Here is a 12500-nt window from a genome sequence, read left to right on the forward strand (position 1 = left end):
TTTCAAAACCATATTTCAGCCCAAAATCAAAAGAACGAATATAAAGGATAAATCTAAATAACAAAGAAGAATACACTGTATTATAGTGCTAAGAATACAATGACTATAACCACTGAGAATAAAGAAAAGCTTAAAATTAAAATGTCTAGATGCTTTACTTAGAATTGAGTGGTAAATGTGCCTGTCATGGTCATTGGACATTTACTGTGCAAAAATAAAAAGGTTGGACCTGGACATTTTTAAATAGCTATACCTAGAGCTAGATTACTCCTTTAATGAGGGTTTTTTGTGAATTTCTTTTTCTTATTTTAATTTTGTGTAGATTGAGGATGATGTAAAGGAAAAGAAACCAGCAGTGGAAGCCATTTTGGCAAAGGAGAGACCTCCATGTCAACCAGAGAAGGTGTGTAACCGACCACAGTATCTTTAGATATGATCTCAGAAACACTATGACTATGATATTAGATTATTCTGCACACTTCCCAGTGGTATCTACCATAACTGTACTGTAATGCAATATATCAGACTATATCAGTCTATCAGCTTCAAGGCATGCAACTTTATTTAATATAATTTTCCTGCATTGATGCATTCCAGGGGCAGTTTGATGGCCTCAGTGCAGATTGGACATCCATTCAAGTTCTCCTCAAAGAGTGGCGAGACAAATGTCAACTCGCAGGTGTGATATCGTGTAATGCATGATGATTGAAGCTACAATAATATGCTATTAAAATTCATGAACATCTCATGTTAGTCATATGTGATGTGATGTTAGACATCTGAAAGTCTGAACAAAAGAGAATTTTTTACTTTCCAGCTGTAACATTGACTGGTAGTGCAGCAGGAGATGCAGCCCTTGATAAATTCAATAAATCCTGGACGGAGCTTGATGATTGGCTCGCTCTTTTGGATCACATGGTTCAGACTCAGAGAGTAATGGTCGGAGATCTTGACGAGATCAACGACATGACGGTGAAACTCAAGGTCAGTTTATGCCGTCATCTTGCAGCTCTTAAACCATGTCCGCAGAAAAATACTTGCTGTCCTGCAGTGGATATATTGTACACTTTTGTAACATTTTTATCTTATCCCTAAAGTCTACATAAACTGTTAGTTAGCATCGACTGCACAGTATATGTTAATGACCTGTTTTATGATTGTCTAGCCTTTTTGCATTTGAAATGAACAGTAGAACTTTATCATTTTTAGTTATTCATTCACGGAAAATACTGTTAAATTGATTGTTTTGATTGTTTAATTAATGTAATGGTCAGAGGGACGGTGATGGTATTGGATAAATGTAATCGTATTAAGCTATTTTATAAATATTTATCGAAATGGATGCATTTGTATATTTGTATATATTAATATTGTTCAATTATATACATTTATAAAATAATTTAATTAATTAAATTGTAACATAAATTAATAATATTATAAATGGATATAATAAAATATTATGTGGACTAACATGAAAATATATATGTACAATATGACTGACATGAGACCAGAAGATGCCACACAACCCAGTAGTAAGACCTCTGTGTTGTGACTATCTTACAGTCAACACTGCAAGACATGGAGCAAAGATGCCCACAGCTGAACAAACAAATCACTGCGGCGCAGAACCTGAAGAACAAAACCAATAACCCTGAGACACGGGCAACCATTACAGAGCGCAGTAAGTCAGATTTGCCTCGTCCATATCCATATCCTCTTTCAGTGATGCACTTTATTTGTGGTGATATGAGGGTGTCAACATTGTAGCAGCTTGGTCGCTGAAAAAATGCAGAAATTAAACAATGACCGGTGCCAAGGATTGTGTTTTACTGGGCATCTCAAGGTCATATCATAAGACAGCACTACTGAACATGAACTACAGTATGCTGTAAGGCAAACGTGCATATAAAATTGTATTTGGTTAACAGAATCAACCAATCAATAATTTATTGCTTGATTGATTTGATTTTTTATATCGTCTATATTTATTATGTCCATTATATGAGCTAAGATTGTTTAAGCCATTTTCAGAAATGTTCTCTTCTATTTCAAGTTGAAAAATTGCAGGCACATTGGGAGGATTCCCACACCAAGCTGATGGACCGGGTCCTTCAGCTGCAGAACATGTATAAGGACTCCAGTGATTGGTTGGAGGCCAGAAAAAGGGTGGAGCCCCTCATCAAGAAAGCCAATGAAAAACTAGAAAGCTGGAAGAAAATTTCGCACAGTGTTGATGATTTAAAAGGCCAAAATGCAGATGTCAAGGTAATGTAAAATAAACACAATATCTATGACTAATAAACTGATTCAGTGCGCTTGTATTCCTTAAAAAATCTTTAGATGAATGCATGTGATTTGATTAACACAAATAAACTCTATATTATTTTATTGCAGCAACTTTCTAAGGATATACAGCAGTGGCAAGCTCACATAAATGTCACCAATGAGCTGGCAAACAAACTACTGACCCTGTATGCAGATGACGACACAAGCAAAGTTAAACAAATGACTGAGAGCATGAATCTGGCTTGGGCTAACATCAATAAGCGGTGAGCATCTGTTTAAATCTTACATTTTTCAGTATCACCAACCAGTGGAGTGGCATATAATAATGTTTTCATAGAAAGGAAGTATTTATGGTGTGAAAATAATGCACTGCTGACACAGTAAGGGTACATAAGAGGTTATTTCAAATGCTTTTTAAGGTTCGATTGCTTTCAGGAGAATCCTGCGGCTTGAAGCATTAAGCAAATTTACCAATCCAATTATAACATTTATTTAATATTGAAGTATATTAAGGTACTAATTTAACAACTTTATTTCTGTATAACAATGAAGTCATTACCCTTTTTAGTGTAGGGGACAAGGAGGCAGATCTGGAATCTGGAAGTGTAGGGGACAAGGAGGCAGATCTGGAATCTGGACTACGGCAATTGCAGCATTTCTACTTGGACCTGGAAAAATTCTTGAATTGGCTCACTGAGGCAGAAACCACAGCCAATGTCTTACAAGATGCCACATTTAAGGAGGGACTTCTGGAAAACCCTGCCACAGTGCGGCATTTATTCGGGCAATGGCAGGTATATGAGCAGTATGCATACTGTACGTAACAGCAGTTTCCCCTCCTCTTTTAAAGCATGTAGTCACTCCGCTCCAGCTCCAGTCCAGGTTTTCCCTTTAGCCACACTCACTGTTGAGAGAAACCCTGCTCCACAAGTTACCAATCTGAAGTTTTTCACAAACATCTGTGCACAATATATATCTTTTTTTTTAAAGTAAGCTTCTATTTACTTGTTCACTTTTATAAAACATTCTACATTGAATTTTTTTTGTGTAGAAACTATTTTAATTCCAAAATTGCTAGTAAATTTCACAAATAATTACACAGAAATAGCAAGAAACACATTGAATTAAACGTGAAATTTTGAAGTAGAAAGACTAAATAGTAGTATTTTGTTTTATTTACTTCAAAAATGAAATTTCAGTGTGTAATGTCATCCACATGCAACATTTCTGCATTAAAATACAGATTTTATTTTGAGATATAAATATGGCACTCTTCCTTAGATTTAAACGATTCTACAGAGTAGAGTTTGATGCGGTTTTATTTTTCAGGGGTTTTAGGACATAAACATTATAATGAAATTACAAAAAAAAAAAAAAAAAAAAGTGAAACTCCATTCTTATTATTAGCCCTTTAGAGTTAAAGTGATATTTATCAGGAAGGCTGATGAAACTGACGGGTCCATTGTCCAGGTCGCCCGCCGCTCGCTGGTATGGGAGATATGTGCGTTTGGCAACGGTGCAGAGACGCAGTTAAATATGAAGAGGCAGACAAAGACGTGGGCTATAAAGAGAAGCCTCTGTTCTCCCAGAAAACCATCTCTGACCCAGTCCTCGCTCGCAGTGCCCACTCTCGCCTCAAACAACAGGGCCAGTGTGCCTTCGCCACTGGCATTCTGCAGCTCGTTTCATGTCGCATGTAGACACATGGTCGCAGAATACATTTTCTCGCTCTCATCCTCGCGATGTCCCTTTCTCCCTGGTTTTTGCCTCGCGTCAGACACGTCCACATGGTTGGGAATTTAAAGGATTGTCGCTGTTGACAGTTTTCGATTCATTTGATGTCGCTCATTCACTGGATATGTTGCACAGGAAGACATATCATGTTAAGGTTTGATCTTCACTGTCAGCTTCACAGTTGCTTTGTGACTTTGGATTTGTTTGGCTTGCATCATGACTTTGAATGAAATTAGTTTATGCCTTCTCAAACTATGGGAACCAAGCATTTAAAATATTGTCGGAAGACAATATGAACATTTTTGGCTTGTTAACAGTATTGTTTGTATCTATTCTAAACTAATGCAAAAGCTTCTTTTTATTATTATTTGTTGTTGCTGTTTTTGCATTTGAATATATCATTACAGTTGTAGTGATTTGTGAAATATGGTGAGAAAAAAAATTCCATTTAAATCATGAATTTTGAAATATTGCTATAAAATATAAATGCTTAAATATAAAAGTATAATGTATAAAATTTAGTATACATTATTAATTATTAATAATTTAACATTTAAACTCCAAATTAATGTACAAACAACAGACAATTGCCTGTTTTAAATATTTATTTATTGGCATCTTTTTTTCTTTTTCTTTTTTGAAAGAAGGCCAGTATGACGATACCAATAGTGCTACTGATGTATCTATGAAATTGATTTTTTTTTTCTCAGTTTTAGCATTAACTATAGTTTATATATAAGTATAAATGAAAGCTATCAATTTTAACATTTATTAGGCTTTAGAAAATATAACAACTTTTAATTTAAGTGAATTTAAAACAATCTTCACATAAACCCGTTATAATAAATGCCACATTTACCTGTGCCCTTCAATATAACAAGTTAGTGTTTTCGTTGTTTTTGACCTATGTAACCAGTGCTTTAAGAATTTCAGGTATTGAAAACTAAATATTTTTAATGTGATTCATTTTTTCAGTTTAATACGTTAACACGTTAATTTTGACAGCACTTATGTAATATAATATACATATTATATTATATTATATTATATTATATTATATTATATTATATTATATTATATTATATTATATTATATTATATTATATTATATTATATTATATTATATTATATTATATGGCTTGGTTGAATTCTAATGTAGAATGCAGTCTGTTATTTCTTGATAACAAGTATAACACACACACACAAAAACATGTTCCAAAAGTATGTCATGTCACCATCTAACAAGTATCCGGGGAAGTATAACTCTTTCTTGATCTGTAATCACATAGTGAACTGTTACTTGGATGTCTGTGATCTCTTTTAATCCTCATAGGATCTCCAAGCAGAGATTGATGCGCATGGGGAGATGTACCACTCATTAGATGAAAATGGACAGCGTATTGTGTCATCTCTGGAGGGGACGGACAATGCTGTGGTGCTACAAAAGCGGCTTGATGGCATGGGGCAGCGGTGGCATGAGTTGTGTAACAAAGTTATGAGTATAAGGTAAGGCCAATTAATCATCTATTTTTAACCTGGGGAAAATTCAAGCAGAGCAGAAATGGGCTTTGAAAAAATTATGCGATCATATACAAGCCCCAGGCCTGTCTAATGCTATATGCAAATCACTGCAATTATTTGACTTTATATTTAAAGTATAAGCCTACTAGAACATTACTCAAACTTAGGGTTTAGATATCCATCCATCCATCCATCCATCCATCCATCCATCCATCCATCCATCCATCCATCCATCCATCCATCCATCCATCCATCCATCCATCCATCCATCCATCCATCCATCCATCCATCCATCCATCCATCCATCCATCCATCCATCCATCCATCCATCCATCCATCCATCCATCCATCCATCCATCTATCTATCTATCTATCTATCTATCTATCTATCTATCTATCTATCTATCTATCTATCTATCTATCTATCTATCTATCTATCTATCTATCTATCTATCTATCTATCTATCTATCTGTCTGTCTGTCTATCTATCTGTCTGTCTATCTATCTATCTATCTATCTATCTGTCTATCTATCTGTCTGTATGTCTCTTTTTCTTTCTGTCTGTCATTTTATCTATCTATTTATCTATCTGTCTGTCTGTCTGTCTGTCTATCTATCTGTCTGTATGTCTATCTCTTTTTCTTTCTGTCTGTCATTTTATCTATCTATCTATCTATCTATCTATCTATCTATCTATCTATCTATCTATCTATCTATCTATCTATCTATCTATCTGTCTGTCTGTCTGTCTGTCTGTCTGTCCATCTTAACTATCCGTACATCTGTCTATCTATCTTTCTATCCATCTATCAATCTATCTATGAACACCTTACCACATAGCAACACCCTGGCAACTAGAAACAGGTTTGCGTCTTTTGCCCCACTCATATTTTCAGCAAATGGAAAAAATAATACTTCCACATAATGTCTTAATTCATCCAGCCACATTTCCCTTGGTACGGGAAAAAGCTGGTAAAAGCTTTTTTTAATTGTCATGCATATTCAAATACAAGATGTGAAGATTTCTCAAATCTCCAACTTTATCTAGCACATTCTTTGTTAAATTCAACTGTGGTGTGACAGTATAGTGCTCTCTGGTGGTCTCTGTGATTTAACACTTGGCAGTATCACACATCTTACCATCCATACGACTCTTTAGGCCGTATCTGGATACAGGTGTGGATCAGTGGAAACACTTGCACATGTCCTTACAAGAGCTGCTCAACTGGCTGCAGTTGAAGAGGGAGGAGCTAGAACAGCAGAAACCAGTAGGGGGCGACGTGCCGACCGTGCACCAACAACTCCTTACGCACAAGGTGAGACTAGGACGCGTCCTCTTCGCCCCTCACTGAAAGCATGAAGAGTGATTTATGCATTCTGTCTTTCGTTGCGCCAAAGTGTGATCATTATCGGAGTCTGTTCTTGTTAAATATTTAAACAGATGGAGATGATATCTTGCGTAGGAGAGGTGCAAAGTCCCCTTGTCTCTTTGCATGGTTGTGTGGACCAATTAACATCTGCTGATGGCCATCAGCTGTCAGGGGCCGCAGTAAACAGGATGTGGTCATGAAGTAGTTAGTGTAGAGGAGCAAAGAGAGCGTGTTGCCTGTGACAGCTGAGTCACTGTCACACTCTATAGGTGCAGTTAACTGGGAAGTAAACTGGCATGTGTGTAGGAGTCTCAGCAGAAACGTAATTGAACAAAGTTTTTGCAAACTACTAAATAAATTGGCATTGCTGTGCTGTGTTTGTCTGAGAAAACTTCAGGTTTCTTTTTCACTCAAACCTGGAAATATATTGAACAGAACAGAAAAAGTTATGATATAAATGTTGCTTATCAAATATAATTCAATGCACATTTATTTGTATAGCGCTTTTCACAATTCATATCGTTTCAAAGCAGCTTTACAGAAAATGCATTTTTCTACGTTACAATTAAGAGTGATCTGTTATCAGGTGACTGTGTCAAAGTAATGGCCATATTGCAGAAATGCACAGTTCTAAAATAATACAAATCTCACAGTTAGCTAACGTCATGTATTCATTTAAGCATGTTAAAGCAATCATTACATGTTGCGATAATGATTACAATATATGGAAAAGTTGGCAGTTATGTATAAGCAAATTTTTGCACTGAACACGTGAACTCGGTGTCACAAAAGGTCATATGTGTCCATTGGAGCAAAGGATACCTTTTGGATCATTCTCAAATCATGCTGAATATGTGATCATAAGGGTTTTTCACAAACTTTATTTTTATTAAAATTAGAAAAATGTATAACAGAAACATTTTCACTAATAGTAAATTAAAAAAATGTATGGAAAATAAATAGAAAATAAGAATGCTCTGCTTGCTTTAATATCTTGCAATTGGCTTTATAATACTTTTGGCTGCACTTTATTTTACAGTATGTTTACTTAAGAAAGTACTGGTTAATATAAGGTATCTACATGGGTTAGGTTCAGGGTTAGTTATTACCCAGTTATTGCATTTACTATAATAAGTACATAGTACATTCATAGGGAACAGGGCTGTAAAATAAAGTGCTACAATACTTTTTAGTTTAATGGTTTAGAAAATGCGTTAGTGTTTGTTTTGCTCATAAAAACAACACTGAATGAATAAAATGTGCCCACTGATTGTGTCACAGTGTCATTATATGTTTATAGTATTTATGAATATTTTGAGTTGATTTTTAGGGCCCAAGCCCTGAAAGGGCGAAGGCCCTATTGTTTCCGTAAGGATTATTTTTTTTTTTCTTCATTATTTTTTTTTTTGCCTTTTTGCCACTTTTGGGGCCCTTAACATGCTCAAAAACTCTTGAAATTTTGCACACACGTCAGAACCTGCGGCCATCAGGGCCGGGCTGAAGCTGGTACTGGGGCGTGGCAGGGGGGCTCGACAGCGCCCCCTGGAATGGGGTCCGAAAACTTGGTCCATAAATCAAACACGCTTGCATGTAATAATATGAAACTCAGTACACATATAGATCTCATCGGGCCGAACAACTTTCGTGCTCTAAGTTTTACAAAAGCCCAACAGGAAGTCGGTTATTATACGTTGTTTGGAAAACGCATACAATGGAATGTGAAATACTCCTCCTAGGGATTTCATCCGATCGCCACCAAACTCGGTGAGAATAAAGTCAAGACATTGAGGATGAATTCTTGCGAACGGATTTTTGATATCTCGAACGGTTTGGCCGTGGCGAGGAAATGAATTTATGGCGAATAATGGGACACAGGAAGTGTGTTATAACTTCTGCATACATTAACTGATCTTGATGAAACTTCAGCAGTGTGTTCGTTGTAAGAGGCCGATCACATGGATGTGACTATTGTTAGTCAAAGTTATAGCGCCACCAACTGGCAGCAGGAAGTGTGTCACTTTCAAAATGCTTTGAAGTCACCCTCTTAATTTTACCCGAATTGCTTCAAACTTTATGTGTATAATGTAAACACAGGGCAGATGTAGACCTGTGAAAGGATTATTGATATCTTAGATACTGTTGCCGTGGCAACGCATCAAGTTTTAATATTCTTTTCGGATGCGTTTGAGACTCTTAACATGCTTGAAATTGGATGAAACTCGACAGACACATAACACTTATTAGCCAGTAGACATGTGAAAAGTTTCAGAAACGGGCATGGCAGGGGGGCTCAACAGCGCCCTCTTGAACAGGGTCTGAAAACTTGGTCCATATATCAAACACGCTTGCATGAAATAATATGAAACTCGGTACACATATAGATTTCGTCGGGCCGAACAACTTTCCCTCTGACAAGTTTCACGCCAGCCCAACAGGAAGTCAGCTATTATGGGTTGTTTGGAAAACGCTTGCTGTGGAATGTGATGTACTCCTCCTAGAGAATTCATTCAATCACCTCCAAACTCAGTCAGCATGAAGTAAAGACATTGAGGATGCTAAATTGCGGACGGATTTTTGATATCTTGAACGGTTTGGCCGTGGTGAGGAAACGAATTTATGGCGAGAAAAGAGAGACACGAAGTGTTATAACTTCTGCATACATCAACTGATCTTGATGAAACTTCAGCAGTGTGTTCGTGGTAAGAGGCCGATCAGATGGATGTGACTTTTGTGAGTCAAAGTTATAGCGCCACCAACTGGCAGCAGGAAGTGTGTCACTTTCAACATGCTTTTGACAAAAGTGGGGGGGTTAGTTTTAAATACAGTAAAAAAAAAATGTTTTTATATTGTTCTCATCAAGCCGGACAACTTTCTAATTTACATTCATTAGCTCAGAGCAAAAGGAAGTCAGATATTTTGGTCTGAATGTGGATTTTTTTGCAAAATCAGCCTATGAATTTTTAGCCACTCCTCTTAAACTATTTATTTTATTCCCACCAAACTTTTTCAACATGATGAAAATACATTAAATATGCTAAATTGTGAACGGATAATAAATATCTCAAACGGTTTTGCTATGGCGAGGGATTAAAGTAATGTCCAAAAAGGAAAAACTTAAAGCCTCAAATTTTCTAAAAATGTAATTATATACCATTTATTTCTATATAAAAGTATACAAACATCACAACTAAACATTTTATTCTTTTTTTTCAATTTAAGAATGAATTTTAAGTTTAAAAACTGCCAGAATGGTTGTTTAGTGTAAACAATACATAAATAAAGTCAAACATAGTGCTATACTGCCCTCTTGTGTTCAAAATCAGGTAGGCCTATTATGTCTATATATAAATATACTAGGTATGTGACGGTGAGAATATTTTACCACCGGTTAACTGACGTGTGACACCGCTGGGGGCTTTTTAATCGCTAACTTAAAAACTAAAGTAAAATATGTTCGTCCGCACTGACATTTATATTGGTTGAGCGAGCGTTTCAAATGAATTCCTATGGAAGTAGGAATTAACTGAAAAACGTTCACTCTGTTCTGCTCGTTCCTCGCCATGGACGTGCACCGTTATGAATGCCCGTGCAGCCATGAGCATTTTAGTTTCATTTTAAAATTAGCGCCTTTCGGGGGGTGGATTGCTTGAAATTATTTTACAAAAGCACAATTTTGTGTTTTATTGCAACTGTACACAAATATAAGTCCTGTATAATGATGGAGTATGTTTTTATGTGTCTACTGTTCAATCGCGCCCACGCCACACACACACACACACACACACACACACACACACACACACACGGTTTACTATCTTTGTGGGTACTCTCCATGGACTTAATGGTTTTTATACTGTACAAACTGTATATTCTATCTCCTCACACTAACCCTACCCCTAAACCTACCTATCCCATAAAACTTTCTGCATTTTTACATTTCCAAAAAAACTCATTCTGTATGATTTATAATCTTATCTTATAGCCTTAATAAAATATAATAATAAAATAGTCAACCTAACATATAAAAATTACACTGCTCTAAATAGTCAGTAGTACAATTCGTACATTCACAGTAAGCACCGCTCGCTCCACTGTGATGTTTCCAAGCAAATTTTTGCGCATGTGAAGAGGATGATTTTTTCCATCAATATTGGAACACGAGTGAAGAACAAAGCCTATAATAAAGAATAGTTTAGCATCCAAATACATCGCAAATGTTGAAACATTTTGATTCTGATGAGAGGGTTACGTGAGCCCAACACTGCTTACTTTCATTTTTACTTTTACATTAAATTTAAAGGATTTGTTGTGGAATATTTTGAGTGTATCATAAAATCTGAATAAAAAAAAAATAATAAAAAAAAAAAATGAATGAATGAATGAATAAATAAATAAATATATATATGTATGTGTATATATATATATATATATATATATAGCTGCGAGCAGCGATAAAGGGCCAAAGCCGGCGGCACCGCCACCCTAAAGGCACCGGGGTTGCGGTGCCACCGGCTTGGGCCCGTAATCGCTGCTCGCAGCTATATTTTATTTATGTTTTCATGTTAATTTAAATAATTATTTACTAATTACTAAAACTTTAGTAATTTTGTTATGTGATTGACATTTTATTTGTTTTTGATTTTAGTACCTCAACTTAAAATTATTTCAGCCACGGGAACATTTCTAACGTTGATTTTTAACGTTTTCATCTGATATTAGTATTTTATTTGATTTCAGCTTTAAGTCAAGTACCAAAATTGATTTTAGTTTAAGGCATGTGGTGTCTGTGTTGTTTTAGTACCTGGTTCTCAAAAGGAATTCTCCAGTCCATGTAATGATGTAAACGCAGACACAAAATTAGAGATGATCACAGTTTGTATGTGCCCCGAAAATGGCTGAAAGACAGTAAGCAGTAAAACTCTCAGACCAGGATCACTAGAAAATGAACACAAACATTGTAACAGCACTGTGTTAATTGCATTAGGTTGCACCGATATTTGTGAATCCAGTGCATTCTATGATGAGCCTTATTTGCATAGGAAGGAGGCATGTTTGCCCAGGAAAGAATGACAATGGCTTGATTTAAATATGCATGAGGAAGCACTATACCAGCAAAAATAGCACCTGGTTAAGTTGGACTGGAGGGGGGTATACAGTATGTGAATAAAATGCAGGGTTTTAGTGCTAAAGTTGCACAAATGTTCACCACTCATAGTGACATTTAGTACTTTTGGTAGCAAGTCATTGTGCTTTCACAGGTCTTCAGAAGAGAGTTCGGTGCCAAAGAACCTGTAATCAATGGAACACTTGACAATGCTAAAACCTTCCTTGCCGAGATGCCTCATGAGGGTCTGAAACAAAGGCCTGGACAGAAGGGTATGAAGTCTTCTGCACCTACACATATGCCCAATACAATAACTTATAGATGCTCTAACCTGTATTTCACTTTGTGTGCTGCCCAGATGTAAGTCCTGAGGAGAGGGTTCAAAATGTGGGCCGCATATTGCGTAAAGAAGTGGAGGATGTAACGGTTCGCTGGAAGAATTTGGGTGCAGCTGCTATTGACTGGCAGCAACAGCTGGAATTGGC

The 12500-nt window shown here is 36.2% G+C and overlaps 1 protein-coding gene across 1 annotated transcript in view; it reads left to right on the top strand.

The window, feature by feature from the left end:
* Window positions 1-322: 322 nt before the first annotated feature.
* Window positions 323-12500, top strand: part of LOC308686719 (dystrophin-like) — a gene marked incomplete at both ends in the record, with an annotated part of 21762 nt that continues 9584 nt past the window's right edge. The window contains 11 exons of the mRNA XM_081395157.1: window positions 323-403; window positions 598-679; window positions 818-984; window positions 1564-1681; window positions 2054-2265; window positions 2395-2549; window positions 2891-3080; window positions 5353-5525; window positions 6701-6857; window positions 12170-12287; window positions 12374-12500. The exon at window positions 12374-12500 is cut by the window's right edge and continues 142 nt beyond it. Of these exons, the coding sequence (XP_081251283.1) occupies window positions 323-403; window positions 598-679; window positions 818-984; window positions 1564-1681; window positions 2054-2265; window positions 2395-2549; window positions 2891-3080; window positions 5353-5525; window positions 6701-6857; window positions 12170-12287; window positions 12374-12500 (1580 nt within the window). The remainder of the gene's footprint in view (window positions 404-597; window positions 680-817; window positions 985-1563; window positions 1682-2053; window positions 2266-2394; window positions 2550-2890; window positions 3081-5352; window positions 5526-6700; window positions 6858-12169; window positions 12288-12373) is intronic.

The sequence above is a fragment of the Scardinius erythrophthalmus genome (genome assembly GCF_964197995.2).
Source record: "Scardinius erythrophthalmus genome assembly, contig: HAP1_SCAFFOLD_690, whole genome shotgun sequence".
Lineage (NCBI taxonomy): Eukaryota > Metazoa > Chordata > Actinopteri > Cypriniformes > Leuciscidae > Scardinius > Scardinius erythrophthalmus.